The sequence below is a fragment of the Cutaneotrichosporon cavernicola genome (assembly GCF_030864355.1).
Source record: "Cutaneotrichosporon cavernicola HIS019 DNA, chromosome: 2".
NCBI classification, from domain to species: Eukaryota; Fungi; Basidiomycota; class Tremellomycetes; order Trichosporonales; family Trichosporonaceae; genus Cutaneotrichosporon; species Cutaneotrichosporon cavernicola.
The window spans coordinates 2,123,223-2,149,248 of NC_083394.1; the positions used below are offsets into that span (position 1 = coordinate 2,123,223).

The following is a 26,026-nucleotide window of genomic DNA, read 5'->3' on the forward strand; positions in this document are numbered from 1 at the left end:
CGTTGTGGCTACAGTCGTCATTCCTCTGGTTAGGCTGGAGGGGTTGGCTGGACGGTTGACGACCACGCATTGCCTCCTGACAACCATCTTCCCTCGTCATCATCATCAACCACCAACTTCTCATTCTCATCCCTACCACTCGGTTCACCTCTAATCATGTCCTGGTATGTACTCTAACTCACAACAGAGCTAACACCAGGGTCGGGTACGTTCAGACCTCCATGGCAAGCCAAGCCGCAGGCTGCGCTGCTGTCTGATTCACAACCGCTAACCGCAGGATCAAGAAGGCCGCGTCGCGCGCGGGCACGCAGCTCATGCAGAAGACGGGTCAAGTCGAGCGCACCATGGACCCAGATTTTAATGAGCAGGAGAGCCGCTATCGCACGTACGTGTGGAATGGGAATGCGCAGCAACGCAACACCGCCCCCAGTAATCACTAACACGTAGCATGGAGAAGGAGTCCAAGAACCTCCAGAAGGACGCCAAGACTTACTTGGACGCGATGCGCAGTACGTCGGCTACATCAACTGAGGGCTTGGCTGACGACAGCGATGGCGTCGGCGCAGGGCCGCATTGCTGAGACCGTGTCGCTGTTCTACACCGCCGACCGCGCGAGTGACGTGAGCTGGTGAAGCTACCGAGCTGACATCAGGGCGCAATGGCCGGACACTCGTACAAGGCGGCCGTTGACGAGCTCGACGCGATGGTCGCCCGCGATCTTGTGAGTTTCGGGAGACATAGCGCTAATCCCAGGACGCGCCATTCCGCGCAACCGTTCTCGAACCCGTCGGCAAGCTCAACCAGTACTTCACCAATGTGAATGCCGCGATTGAGAAGCGGAATCACAAGATGCTCGACTACGACTCGACACGGTCAAAGGTTCGAAAGATGGTCGAGAAGCCGTCGGACGACGCTGCCAAGTTACCCCGCGCGCAGGCCGAGCACGACGAGGCGGAAGAGATTTACAAGATGCTCAACGACCAGCTGATCACCGAGCTTCCCCAGCTCGTCGAGCTGCGTATCCGTGAGTATTGGCGCCGACGCACAGACCCTGTGCTGCAGTCGACGCTGCTCGAAACGGCTGGCCGACCTGCAGGGCCTGTCTGTGTCTGTGTCTTGGCGACTGTCTCTCTCTCTCTCCTCGGATCCGCGACTAACCACAGCCTACCTGGACCCATCCTTCGAGTCGATGGTTCGCTGCCAGCTCCGCTTCGCCGAGGAGGGCTATGACAAACTCTCTAGCGTGCAGAGGTACTTTAACGAGAACATCCGCGACGACTATGCGAACGGACAGCTTGACGTGCAAGTGGAGAATGTTCTTGCTGAGATGAAGGAGCTCGCCATCTATGGCGTGTAAATAGAGAGGTGTTGTATCGTATGCAGAGATGCAGAGCCTGCAGAGATGGGGCTGGACCTTGACAAGATTGTGCTAGGTGGGAACTGGTTGTGGTATGGTGCCTGTAAGTGGCGGACGCGACTTCCCTGGGTTATGGGTTGGATGGAGGTCAAAGTGGAATCTGGCAAAGTGGTCGTTTGTGTTACGCACAGACCTCATTCATCATCCAGATAGATTCAACTGTCAAACTACCGCAACGCCCGCCACGTTTCACAGACCTAACGCTAAACCCATAACCCATGCAGGTCATCCAGGCAATGAAGACCAGCTTTGAATCACTCCACTACTCCGCCCCTCCCCTCCGCCGTGGCCATCCCAATGCACTATTGGCCCACATATGTTTGCGCCTTCTCGACGCCGATGACGCCCCTGCTCTTGGTTTGATTTTAACATGGGGCATGAGCATGAGCATGAACCACCAGCCATAGCCATGCTGGGGCTGAATACTGCGCCGTGGCTTGGCCCTTCCTCGGCGTTTATCACCTTCCCTACTGCCCTCCTGCCCTCCTGCCCTCCTGCTCTCCCTCGTCACCTTCCCTTGAGCCCTCAACTCACTCCTCCCCTGCCGCTCCCCCACCCTCTTCCTCCACTGACCCGCTGCCAGTCATGACTGAAACTGTGAGTACGTCGAGCATGGATGTGCTGATCAGCAGAACTTGTACATCACACTGATCCACTGACCCATCCATCTTCACATTCAAAAGACTTGCACTAAAAAACGAGTAGACGAAACACGCGCATGGCGCACCGTGCACAAGGGCTCCCTCCCCCGCCCCCCGGTCCCACCCTCCTCCCCTCAACGAATTGCCACCAACAGGCGCCCTCAACACCACGGTACCATGAGCAGGGCCCGCATTGGGGCCTCGGCACGGTACCAAGGTACCCACGCAACATGGTCATCCAGAATATCCAGCACTGCATTCTTGATACCTCTCCCTCTCCACTTTCCGTCCTCCAAAACGCCAGTGGCGACTGTACGACTGTGAAGAATCAACACACCAACGCACTCTTGGCTGTCAAGAACCCACGGTGCACGACAATCACACGCAAACTGTCCATTTGTCTTTTACGCCTCTACGCCTTGAAGACTCATTTCGCACCAGTGAGTCCTTCCTTCTACTCCCTTGCCTCTTCTTCCTTCTCTACGTCGGTTGGCTCTGGGCTGTGACTTGCGGTTCTGTTTGCGGCGATCCAATTTGACACTTTGGCGAGCATTCCCCTGGCCTGCATCCTTTGTGATTGTGATCCATAATCAAGGATTGTGTGCTAGTGCTTGGTAACCAGCAGCGAGCAAGCTAGGGCCTGGTTATGGGTGGCAGATCCGCCGAGCCTTGCTCGGTTTGACGGGGATGGGACTCGCTCTGTTGTTGCGTGAGAGATGTCGGGCAGGTCCAGAAGGTTGCCTGGGTTGCCTAGGTTGCCTGGCTGGCACGTGCCAATGGAGAAAGCGGAAGATGGTCAAGAGCCTGAGAGAAGGGAGCGGAAACAGGTGTCTGGTGCCCCGGTTAACGCGTACGCGCTATTTGCGGTATTGTGGTACTGAGGTCACCGGTCGGAATACCAAACTCCCTCCCGACTACTTTGGTTGTGGATCTGTGGATGTGTCACACGCACAGACCACTACGTCGAGCATGTCGAGCACGTCGAGCATGGTCGAGCAGTGTACATGTCATGCTCCGAGACCCAAGTGTTGCAGTGTGTGTGAGGTGCAAGGCAGAGACAAGGCTGTGGGCGTAAAGGTGCGAAAGCTAGTAGAGGCGAGGAACCAGAGGCAACAAGGGCCCAGTGCTGTTTGCGCCTCTTTGCACCTCTTGATTACGCCCTCACTGTCGGTCGCTCCACGCTGTCACACTCGACTTTTTTTCTTCCGCAGCAGGTCCGCGACGACGATGAGCAAGGGGTCCAACAGTGCACGCACCCACCTTTTGAGTCTTTGAGCGCAAGACCTCGCTACCCTCTCTCTCTGTCTCTCTGTCTCTCTCTCACTCTCTCACTCTGTGTGTGTGTGTGAGTGTCCTTGATTCGATCTGCTACTACAACCTCACTTGTCTGAGAATCATCACCATCCAGCGTGCAACCTTCCTCCCCTCGCCCTCACTCCCTTAGACGGTGCACATTCCTCCCACACTGCAACCCACAACCCACACCTGATCATCCTTTCTCCTTCTTTCTCTCTTACCTTATTTTCCTTCATCACCTTCTGCCTCTCACTCTTTCCAACCTCTTCTTCTATCTGATCCCTGGTCCTTGTACTGTAGACACACTTTACAATCATCCTTGCTTACACCGTGTCCACACTCAATCACCCCTTCCTCTCTCCACTGCTCCCTACAGCAACCCACTTGAACGCTTCGTGTTGACCAACCCCTTCCAGGACGCAACGCTTTGTCACCGGGGACACACGCCCACAAGAAGGATATCTGCAAACTTCCACGTCCTCTTGATTCCATCCCAATCCCCCTATTTCTCACATCTTTCCATCCCCTCGTCCAGCAACTTGAGTGGCACAAGCCGGTTGCAATCACGCGCACATCCACGACACATTACCAACACGCATACCAAGACCTGTCATCTACGCACCACACCTGAGCCAACGAACCACTCGGCCAACGTCCCTGCCACCACACGCCACACACGTCTTCCACACAGTTTATCAACCCCATAGTTGTGTTCCTCCTGCTCAAAGCGACCTTGTTCTGACACGAGGTATCAACGTCATTACGCTCCCTTCCGCCCAACCCCTTTGGCAACCGGCTCAACAACGCCATGTCGGGCAGCACCAACGCCTGGACGACCTCTTCCCCCACACCCGAAGCTGACCTTGCTGCTCATCTTTCCAACCTCGCTGTGGACGACTACAACGGCCCTACTCGCACAGCTGGCGGGAGCAACCCTCCTGCCTACAACGTGCACACACCTCCGCGCCCGGCCTTTGCGCCCTACGACGCCAACGCACAGTTCCTCTACTACGCAGTTGCCGCCAGTGGGAACTCGCTCGACCCTGCCACTTTCTCCCCACAGCACTTTCCCTACGAGCTCGGCACTCCTATCCCGTCGCAAACCGCAGGCATGACTTACGACCCCTACCCCTCTCCGTCGGAGGGCTACCCCCACCACGGTGACGCCCGTGCACCCACCGCCACGTCGTATCAGCAGCAGCAGCCCGGCCTTGTCGGCGCGCGCGGCAACCACGTCAGCTACCGCCCGCCTCACATGGCCCAGCAGCTCCGCGACCTCCAGGATCTCACCGCGGCACAGCAGCAGCAGCAGTACTTCTATGGCCAGCGGACGGGGTTCTGGGCGGCACCCCACACTCCTGAGCGCGGACTTGGGGGCATGGCCTCGTCTGTTGCCATGACCCCTAGCAACTCGCGTCAGCGCAACAACCGCATGGGCTCTGGCGGTCCGCGCCGCAACAACTCGGGCCAGAACTCGCACCTTGCTTCCCAGCTCGCGGGGTTCCCCGATCCACAGGCAGCGACTTTTGCTTCACTCGCGGCGTCGTACACCAACCCATATGGCTTGCAGACGCCGCTTACTCCAGCACTCACTGGACCAGGCGGCCAAGCTTACCCCTTTCCCGCGACGTACGGCGCCGCCGCTTACTCGCCCACGCCCATCCACTTTGGCGGCTTTGTGCCCAATGGCAAGCGTGGGCGTCATGCTCACATTGAGGACCCAGGCATTGTCCGCAGTCAGCGCCTCGAGGACTTCCGCCAGCGCAAGAACTCGCGCATGGAGTTTTCCGTGAGCCTGGACCGTGCGCTTTTGACTGACGCAAAGGAGATCTACGGCAGCATTTGCGAGTTCGCCGGTGACCAGCACGGATCGCGCTTCATCCAGAACAAGCTCGAGACGGCATCTCCAGAGGAGCGCGCCAAGGTCTTTGACGAGATCATGCCCAACGCGTACCAGCTCATGACGGACGTGTTCGGTAACTATGTCATCCAGAAGCTCTTCGAGCATGGCGACCAGCAGCAGAAGGCCGCCCTTGTCAAGAAGATGGAAGGACACGTGCTCCAGCTGTCCATGCAGATGTACGGCTGCCGGGTGAGTTGAAGTTTGGTCAATGGCAGCTGACCGCAGGTCATGCAGAAGGCGCTCGAGCACCTGCTCCTTGAGCAGCGTGAGAAGCTCGTCGCCGAGCTGGAGGGTCACATCATCGAGTGCGTCAAGTCGTCCAATGCCAACCATGTAATCCAGCGACTCATCTCGCTCGACCCGTCCAAGGAGGTCACGGACGCGTTCATCGGCCACGTCCAGGAGCTCTCGGCTCACCCATTCGGCTGCCGTGTACTCCAGAAATCGTTCGAGGTTCTTGACCCGGTCAAGATCCGTCCCCTGCTTGACGAGATGCACAACTGCAGTCTCAAGCTGATGATCGACCAGTTTGGAAGTGAGTCCTGCTGAAACCAGCCAGTGCTCATTGCAGACTACGTCGTCCAGAGCGTCCTCACGGACGCCCCCGGGCGCGAAGCCGACCGCGACCGTGTAGTCGGCGAGATGAAGGGCCGCATCTTCGAGCTGAGTCGCCACAAGTTTGCATCCAACGTCGTCGAGCGCGCGATTCGCACGAGTAACCGCGAGGGCAAACGTGCCATTATCGCCGAGATGATGGGCGACTCTATCGAGGAGGGCGAGAGTCGCATCGGCACGTTGCTCCGTGACGGCTTTGGCAACTTTACGGTGCAGACTGCGCTCAACGAGGCCGAACCCGATCACCGCGACCAACTCCTTTCGATCATCGTTCCCCTTATGCCCCAGCTCAGACACTCGCCCTGCGGTCGTCGTCTCGACGCCAAGATCCAGGAGTACGAGGCCAAGGGGATCCTGCCCAGTTCAGCTGCGAACTCGTCGTCCGACCACAAGGACACCGACGGCTCCTCGAGTGACACGCTTGTGGTGCCGAACGGCAAGTCCGCCAACGCCATCCGCCGTACGGTGAGCCCATCGACTTCGAGTACGTCGATCCACGACGAGCAGCTTGTGTACAAGGCGCTCCTGGCGTAAAATCTCGACGCACCACGCGTCCCCATATCTTACCTAGCCGTAGACATAGCCGCAGCAGAGGGGGGTGTAGATAGAGATAGCGCGATCGCGGCTCGCGAGTCATTTGAGAAGGAGGTACGGTGATGCAGACATTCCCGTTCATAACATGGTATCATAGCAGGTACAACTTGGGTGTGAGTTGTCCAGCAATGACATGCCACAGCTCCTCGCGTTCGCCTAGGACCTTGAGCGGCCTCATGACTATGACCACCCTTCCCAGATGGACGCGGAACCAGCAGACCTCCAATGCCAAAGACGACGTTGAGAAAAAAAAAGTGGGTTATCGATGCAGCCACATGACGACTTGGATCTCGGAATCGCGCTTGACCACGTCGGTAGTGAGGAAGATGGCGATGATGTCGTTCCCTGACGAGCCGCGGACGACGTCGATGCCCTCTCCATTACCAGGTGTGGTTATTTGGAATGTATCCGTAATCGACGATATAGATGGCGTCTGAGTATCATGAGTGACTTGTGCCACGAGGCCGGTCGATGATGACACCGTCATGCACGAGGGTGTCGAGGGTGTCGAGGTTAGCGAAGAAGCCCTCCCCCGGTCATCGCGCCACTTCCTGACGTATGTGTCAAGGGCCGTTGCAGTCAGTTGGGTGGCGATTCAAGGTAAAAGATGGAGTCACGTGCCAGCTCAAAACCGGAATCAAATCATTGAGTTGAAAATCGCAACTCTCCAAATCCGCCGCTGATTTCAGTGTAGCGTGGCTTAGCGCCGACTGAATCCGGGATCAATTCAATGCTGCAAGTCCGCTGCTAGCGCCTGGCCCCCAGGCTAGGTGTTGAATCCTGCGTCGTCGACCAGACTAACCCTCAACACACAACTTGTGAGTGATGACACCCGACAGCGACGACGACGACGTGCACTAGTGCATAGGTGCTGACGCCCGCTCTCTTGTTCTCGATCTCGATCCGCGTCTCGATTCCGCGTTATCCCCTCGACGTCTTCCCTCGTCAATCTCCGTTCTCCGCGTCCCCCCACTCGCCTTCACACTTGCACCCACTCTTGCACCCACCCGATCCTTGCATTCTCTCGGTCGCGCCTCCTGCGTATTCGTGTTTTCTGCCGCTTGCACGCGTTTGCTCCACAGAAAATGGCGGTTGGAAAGAACAAGCGCCTGTCCAAGGGAAAGAAGGGCATCAAGAAAAAGGTCGTCGACCCCTTCACCCGCAAGGGTGCGTAGACACTTTGAGCGCAAGAGCGGCGCTTACGGACAGACTGGTACGACATCAAGGCCCCCTCGTTCTTCGAGAACCGCAATGCCGGCAAGACTCTTGTGAACCGCTCGCAGGGTCTCCGTATGTTTTGGAAACAGCAGGCACTAACAGGCAGGCAACGCCAACGACTCGCTCAAGGGCCGTATTCTCGAGCTCTCGCTTGCCGACCTTAACAACGACCAGGACCAGTCGTTCCGCAAGATCAAGCTGCGTGTTGAGGATGTCTCGGTTAGTTGGGCTTGTTTGAAATTTTGAATTTCTTTCTAACGTTTAGGGCAAGAGCTGCCTCACCTCGTTCTACGGCATGGACTTCACGACCGACAAGCTCCGTTCGCTTGTGCGCAAGTGGCAGACTCTGATTGAGGCTTCGGTCGACGTCAAGACCACCGACGGCTACATTCTTCGCCTCTTCGCGATTGGCTTCACCCAGCGCAACCGCAACCAGGTTAAGAAGACCACCTACGCTCAGTCGTCGCAGGTCCGTGAGATCCGCGCCAAGATGGTCGAGATTATCCGCCGCGAGGCCGAGGGTTCCGACCTCAAGGAGCTCGTGCAGAAGTTTGTTCCCGAGTCGATCGGCCGCGAGATTGAGAAGGCCTCGAAGGGCATCTACCCCCTGCACAACGTCTACATTCGCAAGTGCAAGATTGTCAAGGCGCCCAAGCTCGACATGTCCAAGCTCATTGAGGCGCACGGCGAGGCTACCGACGCTTCCGGCTCCAAGGTCATCAAGGGCGGCGACTTTGTCGAGCCCGAGATCCTTGCCTCGGTCTAAAGGAGTCTTTAGCGGGTAGAGGGTGCATTGGCATGTATACGTATCGACACGGTGTGAGCCTGAGCGAGCACTGAAAGATCGAGTGTGGGCGGCGTGTGATGGTGGGCTAGGAGGAGCAGACCGTCGTCAGTGGGTGATTGGAACAGGTCGAGTAACACGAGGCGCGGTGCTTATATGGACGATGGGGAGCTAGCTGCAGGAACGTGTGGGCGAGGTGAAATGAGGACCAAGTGGGTTGAGATAGAACCAACGTGACGGGCAAGGGTTGAGGCGACGGAGACACATGGAGATGGTGGCAGCTGAGGGTGACTGAAGCTTTCAGGCCGCGGTGAGTAGACAGTACGGCGGAGTGTTCCCATCGCGGCGCCAGCAGATCATACATGTATGGAACGGCGCCGTCGGAGCAGGAGGGGGCTAGCAGCAGCAGTTACTTTGAATAGCAGCTCCAGAGTCGGACTGCCTCGCCAAGGTACGTCCGAATGTAACTCCCCAATGCTGTCCAGAAACTCATCCAGAGTCAGAGGCACGGAAATACCAGTACCAGCACCAGCACCAGCACCAGCACCAGCACCAGCACCAGCACCAGCACCAGCACCAGCACCAGCACCAGCACCAGCACCAGCTCTTCCATCTGCCACCTCCCTAGCCTCCATCCGTTACATGCACATGCAATGGGTTGGTGGCGGTTGTGTGGTCGCGTGGTCGTGTGGTGGGTTACTGGCGGTCTGTGCGTAGAGCATAGGCGGCTTGGCGCGCCGTGCGACTGGGTCCTCTGTTCTGTTTCCTAATTTGAGCCTTGGTCAGTCTGTCGCCTTCAAAAGTCGAACAGGTGAGTCTGTGGGTACGGGCTGTACAACCTAGGGAAATGGAACGATGGGTGAATTGGCAGAGGATCCAAAGGATAGTTCTAGCTGGTCGAAATAGAACTCGGCTGTGTCCTCGAGTCACTCGAATGGGTGACAAGATGAATGTATATTCGCTTATCCCAATTGCTTTTACGACCTTTAGAGTGAAACCGGAGCGCGGGGCGGTCAGTCTACACCATGCAATATCTCAGTGTATGAATGATCAATTTATCAACATGGCTTGGATTGGTTTTGGTATAGAGGTACATTACAGGCACTGCTCCAAGTAGCTAAGCGGGAGGGCAGAGTTAGAAGGGAAGGCGGGATGTGTGAGATGTATGGATGGAAACGGGACAGTATAGGACAGGGTCAGTTACATTGGACGCGACGTATAGTAGGGTATAACCAAGGTCTACACCCAAAAGGGACAAGGTCGACGCGTCAGGGGGGGGGGCAGGAGGGCCAGTAAACCGTCTCTCCCTTTGCCGCCACCAAACTCATCCTACTCACCATTACTATTACTATAGACATGATCCTCATGCGGTAGCATTGGCATCTCTTATTCTATCTCTCTATCTCTCTATCTCTCTCTTTTTACTCTCTTCAAATCGTTCTCCGTCAAGTCACTCTCTTTCATTCATCACGTTCAACCCCTTCCTCTTCACCCTCTTCATCCTCTTCGTCGTTCGCCTCCACAACATCTCGCCCTCAGTTGCTCTTGTCTTCTTTGTCACCTGGCTCTATAGCAAGACATTCCTTTGTCCCCCATAACCCCATACCCCCATACTTGTGCTCATCCTCTACCAAGTTAGCAAACCTCAGGCATCAGGTGAGTCTAGCCTAACGCACCGACCTCCAACAACCTTCCCATCCCCCCCTCCCCTCCGCCCTACCCTACCCATGCTACCCTCCCTACTCCGACTCATCACGCATGCACTGCACGCACGACATCTGTCATCTCGCATTCATCCCTCTCCCCATTCTCTCCTCTTCTCTTGACCACCCATCTTCGTTTCCCAGCACTGACACGCGCGTCCCTCACCTTCACGACCCCTTCGCTTCTACACCAACCCCATCACACCTCTACATCACCACGCTCCCCGGCCCCCATTAATCGCGTTCGCGCCGTCTCGTCTTTGGTCCTTGGTGCCTCGTGATCGCTTGAATACATCTAGTCCAGCTTCGCCCATCACTCTGTGCGTAATCCCCATCTCCAAACGACAAGCGTGCTGATACCCCTCGCAATCCGTCTCGACGCGATACGCGCACTTCCCGGCCCTTCCACGCCACCATCGCCTATCCCTTTCCGCTCATCCATCACCACCCGATTCTCATCACCCACTCACTTTGCACCATGCATCACGACCCAACAGACTATTCAGTTGCATTCGCCGCGCAAGCTCTTCAGCTGCACCGTTTCGCCTCACACCTTTGTTCGCGTGCTCGATCCGGACACACTCACCCCGGTCACGCTTATACGTTCCTCACGCAAGATTGGCCATCTCCACTTGTCGACTACACCTTTTCCGCCTTGTGTCTTTGCGGCTCGAGTCTTTACCCGTGACTCGCCATTTTACTCTCATTCTCCACTCTTCTCCATCCTAAAGATCGACTAGTATGACCGATTTCACGGTGAACCGCCCTGGTGATCAGTCGCCATTATCCGCAACGCGCATGGACCCTACCTATGGCCGTCTCTCCGGCCACATTAGCGCCAGCTCGATGAGCGGCTACCCCGCAGACTACGTCGCGTCGTTGACAGGCGCGCTCGGCTCGCTCGATATTAATGCGATGGTGCGTTTGTATGTGTGTGTGGTGACGTGCTGACAATAGCGGTCGTTCCCTCAGCCTATTCTTGACGGTGGCTTACAGATCCCGACCCCTGACGGCAGCATGGGCGGCCACTCGCCCGACTTTGGGGGCGATGCGGCGCGTCAATACATGGTCAACGGGATCATGGCCGGCTCGGCCTCTGGATTTGGACAGTCAGGGTACGGCAGCCTCATGGGCATGCCTGTAAACTCGAACCTTGGGATGCCGAGTGGAACCGTGTCGCCCAACGCCGCCGCCGCCTCTCCGTACGGTGTGCCCGGTTACTTTCCCATGGTGGTGCGTGTGTGAGGCGGTGTCACGCTGACGCCACAGCAGCAGCCTAATTATGGCTTCCCTCCCGGTCGCATGACTGGCAACTACGGTCCCGCGGCTGCTGCCGCGGCTGCGGCTGCAGCTGGCAACTTGACTGGCCGCACTGTGTACATTGGTAACATTCCTGACGACGCGTCTGCCGACGAGCTCCTCAACCTCGTCCGCTTTGGTCCCATTGAGTCTGTCAAGATTCTCTCGGACAAGAGCTGTGTCTTCATCTCGTTCCTCGACGGTTCGACGGCCGCGGCATTCTACGCCGACGCTGCAGTCAAAAAGCTCGCCTTACGTGGACAGGAGCTGCGCATCGGGTGGGGTCGCGAGTCCAACCTTCCGACGCCGGTTGCCATCGCTGTCAACTACAACCAGGCAACGCGCAATGTCTTCATTGGCAACCTGACGGACGAGGACACTGAGCAGACGCTCCGCGACGACTTGGCGCGCTTTGGTGACATTGACCAGATCAAGATTGTGCGCGACAAGAACATTGCGTTTATCCACTTCCTCTCCATCTCCGTCGCCATGAAGGTTGTCAACAGCCTCCCCCGCGAGCCCGCATACAAGGCCAAGCGCGTCGGCTATGGCAAGGACCGCTGTGCCTACGTCCCCCGCGCACAGCAAGCTGCTGTTCGCCAGGCTGTGGCCCAGGCGACTGCTGCCGTTCAGGCCCACTCTGGCCAGCTCGTTGCCGCACCCTTCAACTACGGCTTTGGTTACAACCCATCCGGTGGCTTTGACCAGAATGGGTTCAGCTCTCCAGGTGTCAACGGCTTCACCACCACTGGCGGCGGTGCTGGTTACGTCGACCCGTCACAGATGAACAACCGCTCGATCTACCTCGGCAACATCAGCGGTGAGACCTCGGTCGAAGAGCTGTGCAACAACATCCGTGGCGGCGTCCTTGAGTCTATCAAGGTCCTCCCGGACAAGAAGTGCGCGTTTGTCATGTTTGTCGACCCAGCCGCTGCGCTCTCGTTCTACCGCCACAGCGAACAGAACCCCATCACAATTGCCGGCCGCCGTCTCCGCATTGGCTGGGGCAAGGCTCTCATGCCCGTGTCTCCCAAGCTACTCGCCGACGTGCAGCAGGGTGCAAGCCGCAACGTCTACATTGGCCAGATCACGGACTTTGAGGTCTTCAATGCGGACAAGCTCCGCGAAGACTTTGGCGAGTACGGCGACATTGAGCTCATCAACTTCTTCAAGGAGAAGCACGCGGCATATGTCAACTTTACGTCGATCGAGGCGGCGCAGAAGGCCATTGTGGCCATCAAACAGAAGGAGGACTATGCCTCGCTCCGCATCGCGCACGGCAAGGACCGCTGCGGCTACCCTCCGCGCCAGCCGCGTTCGCAGGGCAGACGTGAGACGTCGCCCCGTGCCAACAGCGAGAACGACCCTGTTGCTGTCGCCATTGCTGCTGCCGAGGCCCACGCCACCGCCGCCGAGGTCGAGCCGTCGGAGCAGTAGGCCTATGGTATAAACCGGGGCATTAGAGCTAGAGATAATGCGTGCCTGACGGGTGGATTTGGTCCATCCCAATACCCGCACATGCGATACCGTGTCATTCAAGATGCATACTGGAGAACGTGACAAAGTGACGGGGTGAGGATGGGAGAGGGAGGAGATGCGTGATCGGCAGGCACCGAGTTTAAGGAATTAACGGCTTGTACGGAATTGATGACGACGTCGCATCTAGGCACGGCGGGTTGTCCCGGTAGCCTGGTGCATGGCAGGCAATTCAGGCGGACTGAACAAGGTGTTTTGACTTGGGCAGCATCGTCCACATGTCAATCTGAACAGTGCTGGTGGTCGTATCCTTAACAGACATTCAGATTCCTTACACCCAGACGCCAACCAACTTGCAGCATTACCAAGTCTCACAGAGACGGTACAAGACACAACGTGAATACAAAAACATGGTCACACCCTTACGTTTTTCTCCTACAACTCTCCAACTCGACTCGTCACAAGCAGTCGACACACACCTTGGGGCCATGTGACCCCCCGCTAGGGCAGCACCCTAGTCACAACCCCTAAGACCTTGGTCTTGGCTTCGCGGAGCAAAATAAGCTGGCCCTCCTTGATGTATTCTGCGTGTCCGAGGAACTCGAATACGACCTTGCTCCTATCGCCCGTGCGAATCAGTCCGCTGGGGTGGTCGAGGCTCACAATCCGTACAGCCTGCCGAATCGCCCCGCAGTGCAGCATGGCAGTGTATTTCGGCTGGATCGTGCTGCTGTGGTGCAGGACCATGACCATGCCCTCGAACCGCATGACCGCTTTAGGCGGCGTCTCGCTTTTTGCAACTAAGACCATACCCTTACGCACTTGGGGGCGACGTATTCGCTTCAGCGCCAATCTATATCAGTTCCACGGATGGGTGGGGCTTACGCAACGCTCTGGCCAGCCTCGGCACTGTCTACCCGAGCACGCTTGCGCTCAATCGTCTTGACTGTTGTTGGGATAAAGTGACCTAAGCTGTCGGGACCGAGGAGGACGGCATCGTTCGCACGGACCACTCCGGCAGTTACGACGCCCGAGACGACCGTGCCCACAAAGGGAACACTGAAGACGTCCGAGATGTGGAATTCGAGCGGCGCGTCCACAACGTACTTGTCGTCCATCTGCGAGCTGGGGAGGCAGTTGAGGAACGTACGCAGGTTGGGCAGGTTGTGGCCTGTCACATTCGACACCATGAAGATCGGGCAGAGCCTGTAGTCGGATCTGATGTTAGCGAGGAAGACAAGGGTACACACTTTCCGCCCTGGGTGAGGGGCTTGGAGAGATTACGCGCGCAATCGACGGCCTGGCGCTTGGTCTCGACGAAGACGGGCACTCGGCGACACCCGGGACTCTTGAGTACCTTGACGAGCATGTTGACCGTCTGCTCGAGGATGTTTGGTGGCGTCATATCAATCTGGTGTGAGCGGGCTTGTTCTGGGCACGTTTTGTTTCAGTCGCGTCTAGTTACTCACCTTGGTCACACACACGGCGATGGGGACGTTGAGGGCGAGCGCAACACCAAGGTGCTCCTTTGACATGCCGATTAACCCGGCATTCCCGCCAACCATGAGCATGACATAGTCGGGCGCACACCCGCTCAACCCATAAAGCGTAGTCTTGAAGTATCGTTCGTGTCCCGCAAGATCAATAAACGACGCAACCTTTGCGGCGCGCTTGCAAATCTCCTCCCAGCTTAACTTCTCGCGCTTGGCAGAGGTAGCGTCGACGGGCGCATGCCCGGTGGGGAAGATAGGGTCACCGGTAGCGGTAAAGCCTAAAATCTCGCCTCCCACAGAGCTAGTTCGGCCGGTCTCGACCTCGTGCGGGTGGCGGAATAAAGCCAATCGCGCCCGTCCACGCCCATCATCGAGTCCGCCACGAGTCAGCACTCCGAGAGTGGTACTCTTTCCCGCATCGACGTTGCCAACCACCGCCACTCGTACCTCGCTCACTTCCTCCACGCCGGCGGGCTGCAACCTAACGAGCCAGCATGCCGCCCCGGATTCGAGGTAGAGGTCGGTGACAATGGCTTTGAGCGAGTCGGCTATTCTCCTCAATCGCTCGGCGGCCCCGGTAATCTGGTCATTGTTGGATTCGAGAGCAATTATGATCTCGCCGTGGCCCCGCAACAACGCGCTGGCGAGGTGTGCCTTTGCCCGCTCATCGTCGCCATCGACCAGGAGGGTCTGGGTTAGTTAGTTCCGTCTAGTCCACTAGTAGAGACTTACTTCTATCCTCTCGCCGTCTTCGACTTCCTCCTTGTGCTCCTCGTCCTTGTTCGCCTCGTCCTTGTCCTTGTCCTTGGTGTGGTCCTTGTTCTTGTGGTGTTTGGCCACTTCGACGAGGTGCGCTTCACGCGCCTGTACAATAGCGGCCTTCTGCTTCTCGTGTGAGAAGTGCTCGATTTCCGCTTGGAACGAGCGAAGGGTTGTCATGTTTCTTTGGGAATATGATGTGATGAGTGTGTTATGTTTGGTGTTGTGTTTAAGTAGTGACAGGAGGAGGAGGAAGGGGAAGGTGTGTGTGGTTGACTCGAATGGATGAGTGGTGAGTGGCCCCGCGAGCCACCGGCGGCGACGCACGTGGTTCTGGTTCCGGGTGGCGAATTGGGTGTGTGTGGCTGGCGAGTGGCTACTGCCGAGTGGCGAGGTATTCGAGTCAAGCGTCACGCGGAGTCAGAGAGGGGAATACAAGGCGGTAGGGCTGGCAAACAAAGGACCGGAATGCATAGCAAGTACATGGGGGATCGGGGATGTTTACGGGTTCTGGTGGGTGGCAACATCAAGCGTGGACAAATTGGTCTTGGAATCGACTCGACAGAGAGCAGAGTGCCGAATAGAGTCATTGGTCTTGGCGTTCCTGTCAAGGTACTGGCGAGTGACAAGCCTAGGTGATGTGTACTGGTCTCAATATTATCATTGGCTCACCCAACCGACAACTGTGGCTAGTGGAATACAACTATCAGGGCATGCAGAGTAACCGCCGGATACGTCGACATGTCATCAGTGGAAGCCCACATTTGCCCGAACATGGGAAGCCCGTCAAAGGTCAGCAGTGATGCAAAGACAGTCGCGGTATGGCTGGAGGTGTAGGCAAAGCCAGCCTGACAGAGCAGCAGCAGCAGCAGGTCACTTGGCAATTGAAAGCGTTTTCACCCAACGTCAGTTGTTCTGGGGCCAGTTACACCTCGCGGACAGCAAGAAACTGATACGGTGTGTGGACTCTGACACTGTACTGACGCCCTCGACATGTCTTTCCTGTCCGCGTCATCACCGGCGACAATCCCGCCTGCTGCATTACCCACTATCGCAATGTACGCCCCAGTTTTGTGTGGGGGGGAGCGTTCCGACACCGAAACAGCAGCTCAATACCAGCCCAGTATGATACACAGTCTACAAATGGCAATGGGAGGCAAGCTGATGCTGCCATGTAGGCATTGACACTGAGTCGAGTGCCGATCATGCTGGATCGAGTACGGCGCCGATCATGCTCCATCGAGTAGGGCGCCGATCATGACGACGACGATGTCATTGACAACTGACGGGTGGTGGATGGTATGGAGGCGTGGTGGAGTGAAAACACTATTGGGGAGGACGGCATCACCTATCCTCCGAGGACGCAAGATCTGTGGGGACAGATACAACGGCATAAAACCCAACAGCGAGCTGAGATTTATACGTTGTCCTCTCTGACTTAGCTAAAAGTGCTCTCCCATAGACTTGGTGAATTGATGGAGCGGAATCAACCGACACGATCGGCATAGGTATAAGAGGCGCTGGAGAAAGCTCGAGCAGCCCAACGTCGCGTAAGCTGGTTATCGCGGTAGAGTTATGCCTCTTCTTCGGAAGGGTACAGCATCTATCTCCCTCTTGGGATTGCAGGTTCGAATCCTGTCGTTGGGGTTTCTTTTGGGCTCCCAGTACCGAGGGCGCAGCAGAAAAAGAGGGGGAGGATGCTGATCGTGTTCCGCCAGCGAGGGGGATGTAACATGTAACATGTGGGGGAGGGCGGAAGTGGATTGGGATTGGCGGTGGAGGCGGAGGCGGAGGTGGAAGTGGAGGATTATCTGCTCAACCTTGATTCCAGCTGCGTCTCTGTATCTTTTAGTGATGAGAGGTTTGACAAGTTGCACAAGTGGAAGAGTAGAGGGAGGAGGAGCGGAGGAGGAGCACGGTGGCGGTGCCACAAGGGTGCGAGTGCGACGGTGCACCTCCACTGTGCCCCGCAACACCCCACACCCCGCACCCCACACTCACCCTGTCCCCCGCACTTTGTGACTGACCCACTTGTACGTACATCTTACCATTCCAGCATTCTAGCCATATCGGCCCACCGCTCAACCGAGGTTGAGCGCAGAGCTGACTCTCTCCCGCCGGCCATGTCCGATGACGTACTATTCCTGCCACTGTATATCCGTCATCCGCCAACGACATCATACATGCCCACTCTGATATAACTATTAACGGACCTGTGCGCAATGAGACGTTTCCCATCCATCATGGAAAAGCATCTTCCACAGCCAGCCTCGACCCCGGCGCGCCGCGGATGGTCGCCTGTGCGTGTAACTTTGGCATGTCTACTCGCCATTGCCGCTGTCATTACTTTAGCGCCCCGGTGCCCGCACTTGCACTTGAAGTCTGAGGTGGGAAAGGTGCAAGCGCACTGCCCGGCCCAACCGGCCCCCCTCCATCCCCCGTCGACTATTCAGTGGGATGACGAATCACGCGCCGAGTCCATCGAGCTGTTCCGTGCGGCCGTCCGCATCCCGACGCAGAGCTACGACGATAATGGCGAGCCGGGGGAGGATGTGCGCTGGGCGCCGTTCTACGACTTTATTGACTGGCTCCAAGACGCGTTTCCTGTGGCGTGGAAGGCGGCCAACGTCGAGCTAATTAATAGTATGTCTATTCTAGGCGGAACGGAACTGATACTAGCCCTCGGGATCGTGGCGACGTTCCAAGGGTCCGACACGAGTTTGAAGCCGCTTCTCCTGTGAGCCCCCTTTCCTCCATTCTCTAACCCAAGAATGGCACACTACGACGTCGTCCCCGTCCCGAATAACACTTATGACCGCTGGACACACGGTCCGTTCAGCGCCGACCTAGCCGACGGATGGGTGTTTGGCCGCGGGTCCGCAGACGATAAATCTCTCCTCGTGTCCCAATGGGAAGCCATCACCCATCTCCTCAACTCGGGCTACACGCCGCGCCGCACCGTGATAATCACCCACGGCTTCGACGAGGAGGAAGTCCATGCGCGCCGTGGACAAGGCCAAATCGCCCCCTTCCTTGAAAAACGGTACGGCGCCAACGGGCTGCTCATGGTCGTCGACGAGGGGTCCGGGGTGGGAGACCTGTTCGGTGGCCACTTTGCTCTTCCAGGCACTGGCGAGAAGGGGTATCTCGATATTGTGATGCGTGTCGGGACAGAGGGCGGACACTCGTCGGTTGCCCCGCCGCATACGGGGATTGGAATTATGAGCCAGATTATTAACGCTCTCGAAGCCGACCCGTTCAAGACTAAACTCACCCCCGACTCTCCTCTTCTTCAAGGCTTGGCATGTGTCGCTCAAGCTCCAGACGCACCCAAGGAGTGGAAAAAACTCCTCAAGAGTTCAAAGGGATGGGCGAAATTGGCCGCAGGCTTTGCAAAGGTTGGAGCCATGCAGCGCGCCCTCGTTTCAACAACTACCGCCGTCGATGTCGTTCGAGGCGGAGTCAAGGTCAATGCCCTCCCTGAACTTGTTGAGGCGTACGTCAACTTCCGCATCGACTTTTCAGAGAGCCTCAAGAGTACCAAAGACCATGTTGAGCGTATTGCCGCCAAGATTGCCAAGAAACACGACCTAGAGTTCCGCGCCTGGAGCGGCGAGGCTAACCCCGCCTCGGGCCGCTTTGTTACCCTCGAAGTCTTTGGAGCGCCACTCGAGCCCGCACCCAATACCCCTACAAGCGGAGGAGTCTGGGATCTCTTTGCTGGTACTGTTCGCGCGGCCATGGGCGAGGACCTCGTGATTGCGCCGTTCGCCACTACTGGCAATACCGACTGCAAGATGTACTACAACCTCACCAAACACGTTTACCGCTTCATGGGCGCCAGCATGGACAGCATGGCTAACATCCACACCGTTGACGAGCGGTTCGAGGCGGCAGAGCACCACCGGACCGTCGACTGGATCCATGCCCTTATCCAGAACGCCGACTCGTACAATGGTCCGCAGTAGTAAAATCGTAGCAACATGAATGTCTAGATCTCTATACCTCATCAGAGTATACGTTGTACCGCCCCGGTCGCTGCCAGGGATACTGCGCGTTGGTGTGGGCCTGCGCCAGCGCGTCGAGTTGGGCAACACCCGCGTTCCACCCCGCCGGACCGCCACCGCCAACACTAGCCGGCCGCACCTCCCACCCCTCGCTGCCACGCCGCACGCGCGCCGACGTGTACGCGAGCGGCTCGTCCTCGTCGTCATAATCGCTCAGGTAGAACTCTGGTGTCGAGGACGTGCCGTCGCTCTCGTCGTCAATCGCGTTCCCGTCCTCATCCACCGCAGTCTCCCATGGCGCCGTGTACGTCGCGCATCCATCCCTCGCTCTTCTGGCGCCACTACTCGCCTTGAGGGCGGGATTGAAGCCGTCGCCGTACACAAACGGTGAACCCATGGGCAGCGGGACGGGCTCGGAATGCTGCTCTCGGGGCGGCCACATGTACTGTACACTCGATTCTGGAGTCAGCCTGGCGTCAGAGTGGACGCGCGTGAAGCTCACCTAGACAATATCACCTGCATCTCCGCCCTCATGTTGGCCCTGTAGGTGGCCACGCAGCCGCGCCTGCAGTGCGTGAACCGACGACGTTCCTGGCCCCACCGGTCCACCAGAGAGCGGGTACCCGCGAGCGTAGGCTCGGTCACGCGCAACCACGTCCGCCCACTCGGCAATCGACTCACCGCCCGCCTCGGGGTTGACTGCATAGCTCAACCCCGTGCCCTGCATTTGTTGCGGCCACAGCCACGTATACCACCGGGGACCCAGGACCGAGCGCATGTTGCCCATGAAGCCGACGTTGTAGGGGAAGCGGATGGCGGTGATCTTGCCCCGTCGCACGAGGGTGGATACCTTGTCCTTCTCCCAGCGCTCGATGGTTGTTGTGTTGCTTGAAACTAGCCAGACGTGGTAGATTGAGAACATGCCGACGCAGAGCCAGACCGGGACACACGCTGCGAAGTTGAACACCATCATGAGGAGTTCCGTGAGTGTGGGCTCCATCTGGTGTGAGCGGGGGTTAAGGGGGCAAGGCGGTGGTAATTGAAGACCAAGGACTCACCCAAGGCTCCTTGACGAACTCGTACACCTTTCCTGCCATGAGGACGAGGTGAAACGTGGTAGCGATATCGACCCAGAGGAGGAATCGAATAAAGTGACCGTGGTTATAAAACCCTACGCCTGGGGTTAGCGGGGGGTGGGGGGAGGGTGGGAGGAGAGGGGGGGGGGGGAGAGCAGACGCACAGTTAGCGATCCAAGGGCAGTGGTGGTCGAGCTTCCGTCAGTCCATCCGAGTACTGTCGTACCTTCAAGACACAAGTCTTGCACTGTCGGCAATGATGTGCGCGCGGCGGCTTGAAGTGATCGCACATCTTGCAGTAACGCGGGGCATAGTTGCCCCTCTTGACTTCGATGCCTTCTCCGCTCGCGTCGGGCCGCCAGCCGGCTGGAACGTGGCCTGGTGGCGTGATTACACAGAGGCGGTAGTTCCACCATACCATTGCAACGCATAGGCTCTTGTCAGCTTGAAACAGAAGAGGACTGGACATACTTGAATGGAATCATGATTTTGAGGAAGTCCCAGCTCCATTCGCGGCCGTACCATGGCCAAAAGACCCATATTTGGGACGTGTAGGAGATGAAGGCGATGAGAGAGGTGGTTACGGATACCCAGACCCATGTCCAGTTGATGGCCATGGTGTAGGTTGATTAGGGATGCAGTGATGGAGTAATGGAGAGAATGTCAAGTCGACGTGTGCGGATGACCAAATAATTCCCTATGGCTCGTACTGCTGTGTGTTCCGCGGTGGCGTCAGTGGCGGGGCAATGCGGTGAATACGCGTCTCATCGTTGCATAGCCTGTTTCAACCATCCAATGTCTCAGTCGCGCTTACGAGGGAGAGACATGTCGGCATGTCGCCTCTCCAAGGTCTCAAAGGTCTCACTGATCCGTTGCAAGCATACTACAACAGGGTACTATGGCTATTACTTTGGCTTGGCTGGCCGTCTATGAGGTCCAGGTCCCCTCTCTCAAACGTGCTCCAGTGGTCCAGTCTACTTCTAGTTGACCTTGCGAACGCGCGGCGACATGCGCGGCGAGGGGATCAAGCCCAGCAGGCCAAAGGTCAATGAGAAGATGGCCGTGGCTAACGTTAGCTCGGTACTCGCACAAAGTGATCGGGGTTGCGATCGGCAATTAGGTAATGGGGTATCGACTCACCTCCAGCCATGGACGAGAACAGGCCGAGCCCGTCTCTGTGCTGCACATCGAGCGCGCCGCGGATACGCTCGTGGATCGAGCTCCGCGGCGCAGGGTGCGTCGTCTTGTTGAGCGCGAACACGAGAAACGACCATCCAAGGAGGATGGAGGTTGTGAGGACCTGGCGTCAGCGCATTCAGCACAGCACACGGCGTCTTCCCAAATGGCGTGGGATCTTGCACCGAGAGTGAGAGTGAGACTCACGGGGAAGATGACACGCAGCCGCCGCGATTGTTGCCATTTAGGGTACTGGGTGTCAGCTTGGTTGGCAGGCAACACACATTGGGCATGTACCCTCGCAGCCAGGGGAGGAAGACGACGAGGTACAAGAAGATGGTGAGGGTGAGGGCGTGCAGGCCGCCAGCGGCAACGAGCATACGTCTGGGGTCAGTACTTGAGCGTCGGGCGGATATAGGGCGCGGGCAAGCGAGACCGGCCCAGCCAATATGCACCTTGCCCACGAGTCCGGGCTCTCGAGGAGGTTCTCGACGGCTGTCACGAGGTCGAGCCACCAGATACCCGCTGCTCCAGCGGCCACGTACTTGCCGTGCTTTACTAGCCGGCGGATGATGAAGCCTGGGGACAGAGCGGGGCTGTGGTCCATCTGCGCGAGGGTCTGGGACGAGCTGCTCTTCCTCCGGCGGAAGGTGGTCGCTGGTGCCAAGGCCATGGTGTCAGGAGGGAAGGAGTAGAGGGCTCGATGGGATGCGATGGGATGCGATGGGGGAGTGGGTTGATGGTTGATGGTTGATGGACGGATGTTGTATTAGGCAATGTTTTTAGAAACTCAAGATTGAGCCAAACCCCACCAGGGTAAAGGTCAACCAACAACCCCCCAAATCCACATCACATGTCATCATGTCATCGGACGCCGCTAAAGACCGCGGTCCATCCTCATCATGCCCCATTCATCACACTCCAAAGCACATCGATACATCGTTCCTCACTATATGCCCATCTACCACACCTTCTTGTACTGCTGCTCAACCGCCTCACCAAACACGTCGATTGGCCAACTGCACGTTAGCCACGTCACATACATCACTCACCGAGGGTTGTACTCGCAGGGCGTGTTGGAGCGAACGCGGTTCTTGTGGCCCCACGCGCTAATCTCCTGGAACTCGTTGTCGCCAAGCTCAAACGTCTGGAAGTTGGACGCGATACGCGACGGCGTAACAGACTTGGGAATGACCACAAAGCCCTGTTTGGCCGCCCACGCAATGAGGACCTGGCCGACATCGCGGTCGACGCGCTTGGCAGCCTCCTTAACGACGTCGGCGTCGACGGCGCGCGCCTTGCCAGTCACGTTGTTACCGAGAGGCGAGTACGCCGTGATGGTGATGCCCTTGTCCGCGCAGTACTTGTACAGGTCGTCCTGGATGATGTTGGGGTTGACCTCGATCTGGTTCATAGAGGGCACTTCGCCAGTAGCCTTGATGATCTGCTCGAGGTGCGAGATGGTAAAGTTGGACACGCCGACGGCGCGCACCTTCTTAGTTTCCTTGAAGATACGCACAACCTCCTTCCAAGTCTCTGAGATCGAGGGCGCGTCCCAGTCGATAGCCAGCTGGCCGTCTTCCTTGGGGAAAAGATCATTGCCGGGCTTGAAGGGAACGGGCCAGTGGATGAGGTACAGGTCAAGGTAGTCGGTGCCGAGCTCCTTGAGCGTGCGGTCGAGGTCGGCCTCGATCCGCTCCGGACGGTGGCTGTTGTTCCAGAGCTTGGAGGTGATGAAAATCTCTTCGCGAGGGACGCCGGCATTCTTGATACCCTCCCCAACCTCGGGCTGGTTCTGGTAGATGAGAGCCGCGTCAATGTGCCTGTAACCAGCCTTGAGGGCCTCGGCGACGCTGATGTCAGCCGCATCCAGGGTTACAGGTCGCTAGTACTCACGCCTTCTCGACCTCGCCGGGTGCTGACTGCCAGGTGCCGAAGCCGATCTGGGGGATCTTGAGGCCGGGCTGAGCCGTGTTTTTACTGCATGTCAGCGGATGTGGTGTTGAATGAATTGCAGCTGTGACATTGGCCGGGGGGGGGGGTGGCCAGGGAGTGGCTGTAGACAGCCACTCGCGTCCTTGATGCTTGGGACGCTCATACTCACAGCTCGATAGTCTTTCCGCTCGACATTGTGTGTATACAGTATAGAGGATGAAGAACAACGAAGAGTCTGTGGGAACCTCGCCTCTTATACTGGTCCGCAGCGGACTTTGCGTCATGCAGTCGCGACTGTCACGTCATTCTCAAGGCTACTGGCGGATATCCTCCCCTACTTTACAGGGCCAAAACAGGCTGACAGGCTGTTAGTCCGGCATATCAACTGCGGCAGATGCACCGGGCACCGGAATATGATGCATACAACGGTGGCCAGCGGCCAACGACCCGGCACATGGTCCAGGACCCACCCTTAGTCGTGGTAGTACTTGTTGAACTTTTCCACGAGCTGCTTGTCGTTCTGCCGTCAGAGCTGAGGGGGGTACAACATACGCGGTACCGTGACTGGAAGCCGGAGAAACCCTCGCGGAGGACTAGGATGTCCTGCGCCGGCGCATCTTTGAGCAGCAGAGAGCGGGCCTCAGCGTACCGCCTTGCAGCCTTGGGACCGCTGATGTTAGCGGGTGATTGGGGGATCTGGGTTGGTTGGTGGTGGAAGGAGGAAGGGGGGTGTTGCGGGCTGGGTGACTCACCGAACTTGGGAGAGGGCGCAGTCTGCGTGTCAACATGCCGTCGCTGCGTCCCAGGATCGCCGAGACCGCCATGATACTCAACAGCCTGGCCGACGAGGGAGAGAGCTCCTCTGGAGCTAGGACTCACGGAAGACAACCTTTGGTACTGTTGTCAGCTCTGCAAAGCGGTGAGCAGAGCGGACCCACCTCCTTCCATGAGCTTGACAAGCTCGTCGAGCTTGGCCAACAGCGTGTCACTGGGGTAATTGAGAGCGCCGACGATGTTGCCGCCCTGGCGTCAGCTATGCTGTTCCAGCCAGCCATGGGTGCCCTCCCCTCCATGCATCTATCGCTGGGTCGGGTACGTCCTCTCTTCCTAAGCATTCCCCTTCGTCACCACCTGCTCCTCCCCCTTGGTTGCCAGGCTCTTCCTTGCCTTGCCCACTCAATTCATCCCACTTCCCGCCTACCTTCACCCCGCCCCTGACTCACAACAAAGTCATCATCGCGCACATCGACGACGGCCCAATCCTTCCCCACGCCATCGGGGCTGGCCTTGATGATCGCCGCCATTTCCTTCCATCAGCTTGGCCAGCTCAGACCCACCTCGGCGTTGATATACCGAAACACGGGAGTGAGGGACATGTCGCGCTTGGCTTGCAGTTGGGCTTTGCGTTCGGATCTCGATGTTGCAGATGTTGCAGATGCAGATGAGGAAAGTGGAGGTCGGGCAGTTGAAGACATGCGCCGTAGCCCCATCACGCCCGTGCCCATGCCGGTGCCCGCGCCCACGCCCACCCTCGGTATCACAAGGACGGTGCGCACCAGAATGCCCATCCCTCATGCATGCGTGCGCGTATGCGATGTTGATCCGAGGTGATGACGGATGCCGAGCGGAAGTCAACGAGCGGGACCAATACGGGCCTTCGGCTTTGGAATGTCATCGACCTTCAACTTCGGAAGGTTGCCAACTTTGCCACCACTCAATCCACCATGTTTGCCCGCGCCGGTCTTCGTACACTCGTACGCAACAGTTCAAGTTGAGCTGACAGCAGCGTACCCTCCCCGCTACGCCTGTTGCGCGCGTCTCTGCGGCTATTGCGCAGCGTCGTCTCCTCTCGGACCAGGCGAGGAAACTCATCGACCATGTGAGTCAGCTGAGTTTGAGGGACGCAGTGTGGCCGGGCGTCCCAAATCTGTCCCAGCTGGAGCATCTCTTACGAGCTGGGAGAGGGGTTGGACGCCAGCTGGAAAATGAGTGGCGGAGGAGATTCTCCATCGCATTCGCCCCGCCAGCATCTGCTCCGGCCAGCTGAGCAAACTCACACAGGAGCTCTTTCGGCATATGCTAACCCCAGGCCGTCCAGGAGAACCCCCTCGTCGTGTTCATGAAGGGTACACCCGACGCGCCTCAGTGCGGCTTCTCCCGCGCTGTCGTTCAGATCCTCGACGTCCAGGGTGTGCCCCGCGAGAAGGTCCTGGCCTTCAACTGCCTCGAGGACCCCGAGCTGCGCGAGGGTATCAAGGAGTACAGGTGGGTCTCGCAGCTGCCTCGCAGCGGTGGCCGAGCCAAAGCCGAGAACAGAGAAGCGGAGAGGTTGAGACTGAGACGCGGAGACATTGGGGCCGTGGCCGAGGCCGAGAGTTGGAGATGGAGATGGAGAAGCAGAGAGCTGAAGGGGAGAAGAGACGCTGACTCCAGTGACTGGCCCACCATCCCCCAGGTCTACGTCAAGGGCGAGTTCGTGGGCGGCTGTGACATTATGGTTTCCAGTATGTCTAAAACCAAACAGAGCTGATGACAGTGCACCAGTCGGGCGAGCTCGAAGACTTGCTCGTCAAGGAGGGTCTTGCGCCGCCTATCGAGGAGGCCAAGGACGCCGAGGCCAAGGAGGAGAAGTAA

General features: G+C 57.7%; 12 protein-coding genes across 12 annotated transcripts; 7 read left to right on the top strand and 5 right to left on the bottom strand.

Moving 5' to 3' along the window:
* Window positions 1–156: 156 nt before the first annotated feature.
* Window positions 157–1,357, top strand: hob3 (uncharacterized protein; the record flags this gene model as incomplete). Its single annotated transcript, XM_060597882.1, has 8 exons — window positions 157–164; window positions 200–205; window positions 278–385; window positions 448–509; window positions 550–620; window positions 653–721; window positions 754–1,024; window positions 1,164–1,357. 8 exons carry the CDS (start codon window positions 157–159, stop codon window positions 1,355–1,357), a joined length of 789 nt encoding a protein of 262 aa, XP_060454731.1.
* Window positions 1,358–4,162: 2,805 nt separating this feature from the next.
* PUF3 (uncharacterized protein) lies at window positions 4,163–6,406 on the top strand (the record flags this gene model as incomplete). The annotated part of the gene is made up of 4 exons (XM_060597883.1): window positions 4,163–5,143; window positions 5,180–5,446; window positions 5,483–5,792; window positions 5,829–6,406. 4 exons carry the CDS (start codon window positions 4,163–4,165, stop codon window positions 6,404–6,406), a joined length of 2,136 nt encoding a protein of 711 aa, XP_060454732.1.
* Window positions 6,407–6,951: 545 nt separating this feature from the next.
* Window positions 6,952–8,450, top strand: RPS1 (uncharacterized protein; the record flags this gene model as incomplete). The annotated part of the gene is made up of 6 exons (XM_060597884.1): window positions 6,952–7,022; window positions 7,263–7,284; window positions 7,549–7,633; window positions 7,676–7,750; window positions 7,791–7,903; window positions 7,950–8,450. 6 exons carry the CDS (start codon window positions 6,952–6,954, stop codon window positions 8,448–8,450), a joined length of 867 nt encoding a protein of 288 aa, XP_060454733.1.
* Window positions 8,451–9,824: 1,374 nt separating this feature from the next.
* On the top strand, window positions 9,825–10,911 carry CcaverHIS019_0208300 (uncharacterized protein; the record flags this gene model as incomplete). The annotated part of the gene is made up of 4 exons (XM_060597885.1): window positions 9,825–9,838; window positions 10,118–10,124; window positions 10,471–10,491; window positions 10,669–10,911. 4 exons carry the CDS (start codon window positions 9,825–9,827, stop codon window positions 10,909–10,911), a joined length of 285 nt encoding a protein of 94 aa, XP_060454734.1.
* Window positions 10,912–10,969: 58 nt separating this feature from the next.
* On the top strand, window positions 10,970–12,907 carry CcaverHIS019_0208310 (uncharacterized protein; the record flags this gene model as incomplete). Its single annotated transcript, XM_060597886.1, has 3 exons — window positions 10,970–11,089; window positions 11,129–11,404; window positions 11,444–12,907. The coding sequence occupies 3 exons, from the start codon at window positions 10,970–10,972 to the stop codon at window positions 12,905–12,907; spliced, it is 1,860 nt and encodes a 619-aa protein (XP_060454735.1).
* Window positions 12,908–13,447: 540 nt separating this feature from the next.
* Window positions 13,448–15,378, bottom strand: CcaverHIS019_0208320 (uncharacterized protein; the record flags this gene model as incomplete). The annotated part of the gene is made up of 6 exons (XM_060597887.1): window positions 13,448–13,736; window positions 13,769–13,786; window positions 13,832–14,164; window positions 14,197–14,357; window positions 14,416–15,129; window positions 15,172–15,378. 6 exons carry the CDS (start codon window positions 15,376–15,378, stop codon window positions 13,448–13,450), a joined length of 1,722 nt encoding a protein of 573 aa, XP_060454736.1.
* Window positions 15,379–17,441: 2,063 nt separating this feature from the next.
* On the top strand, window positions 17,442–19,166 carry CcaverHIS019_0208330 (uncharacterized protein; the record flags this gene model as incomplete). The annotated part of the gene is made up of 3 exons (XM_060597888.1): window positions 17,442–17,841; window positions 17,878–17,935; window positions 17,969–19,166. 3 exons carry the CDS (start codon window positions 17,442–17,444, stop codon window positions 19,164–19,166), a joined length of 1,656 nt encoding a protein of 551 aa, XP_060454737.1.
* A 31-nt stretch (window positions 19,167–19,197) lies between these two features.
* On the bottom strand, window positions 19,198–20,766 carry PFA4 (uncharacterized protein; the record flags this gene model as incomplete). The annotated part of the gene is made up of 6 exons (XM_060597890.1): window positions 19,198–19,664; window positions 19,887–20,205; window positions 20,264–20,382; window positions 20,446–20,476; window positions 20,508–20,715; window positions 20,753–20,766. The coding sequence occupies 6 exons, from the start codon at window positions 20,764–20,766 to the stop codon at window positions 19,198–19,200; spliced, it is 1,158 nt and encodes a 385-aa protein (XP_060454738.1).
* Window positions 20,767–21,261: 495 nt separating this feature from the next.
* Window positions 21,262–22,130, bottom strand: CcaverHIS019_0208350 (uncharacterized protein; the record flags this gene model as incomplete). Its single annotated transcript, XM_060597891.1, has 5 exons — window positions 21,262–21,347; window positions 21,422–21,581; window positions 21,665–21,709; window positions 21,742–21,841; window positions 21,913–22,130. 5 exons carry the CDS (start codon window positions 22,128–22,130, stop codon window positions 21,262–21,264), a joined length of 609 nt encoding a protein of 202 aa, XP_060454739.1.
* Window positions 22,131–22,418: 288 nt separating this feature from the next.
* On the bottom strand, window positions 22,419–23,587 carry CcaverHIS019_0208360 (uncharacterized protein; the record flags this gene model as incomplete). The annotated part of the gene is made up of 4 exons (XM_060597892.1): window positions 22,419–22,476; window positions 22,510–23,310; window positions 23,354–23,437; window positions 23,562–23,587. 4 exons carry the CDS (start codon window positions 23,585–23,587, stop codon window positions 22,419–22,421), a joined length of 969 nt encoding a protein of 322 aa, XP_060454740.1.
* A 277-nt stretch (window positions 23,588–23,864) lies between these two features.
* ibp1 (uncharacterized protein) lies at window positions 23,865–24,768 on the bottom strand (the record flags this gene model as incomplete). The annotated part of the gene is made up of 7 exons (XM_060597893.1): window positions 23,865–23,912; window positions 23,945–24,062; window positions 24,145–24,166; window positions 24,272–24,289; window positions 24,331–24,415; window positions 24,616–24,699; window positions 24,730–24,768. 7 exons carry the CDS (start codon window positions 24,766–24,768, stop codon window positions 23,865–23,867), a joined length of 414 nt encoding a protein of 137 aa, XP_060454741.1.
* A 348-nt stretch (window positions 24,769–25,116) lies between these two features.
* GRX5 (uncharacterized protein) lies at window positions 25,117–26,026 on the top strand (the record flags this gene model as incomplete). The annotated part of the gene is made up of 5 exons (XM_060597894.1): window positions 25,117–25,146; window positions 25,179–25,271; window positions 25,482–25,657; window positions 25,826–25,896; window positions 25,929–26,026. 5 exons carry the CDS (start codon window positions 25,117–25,119, stop codon window positions 26,024–26,026), a joined length of 468 nt encoding a protein of 155 aa, XP_060454742.1.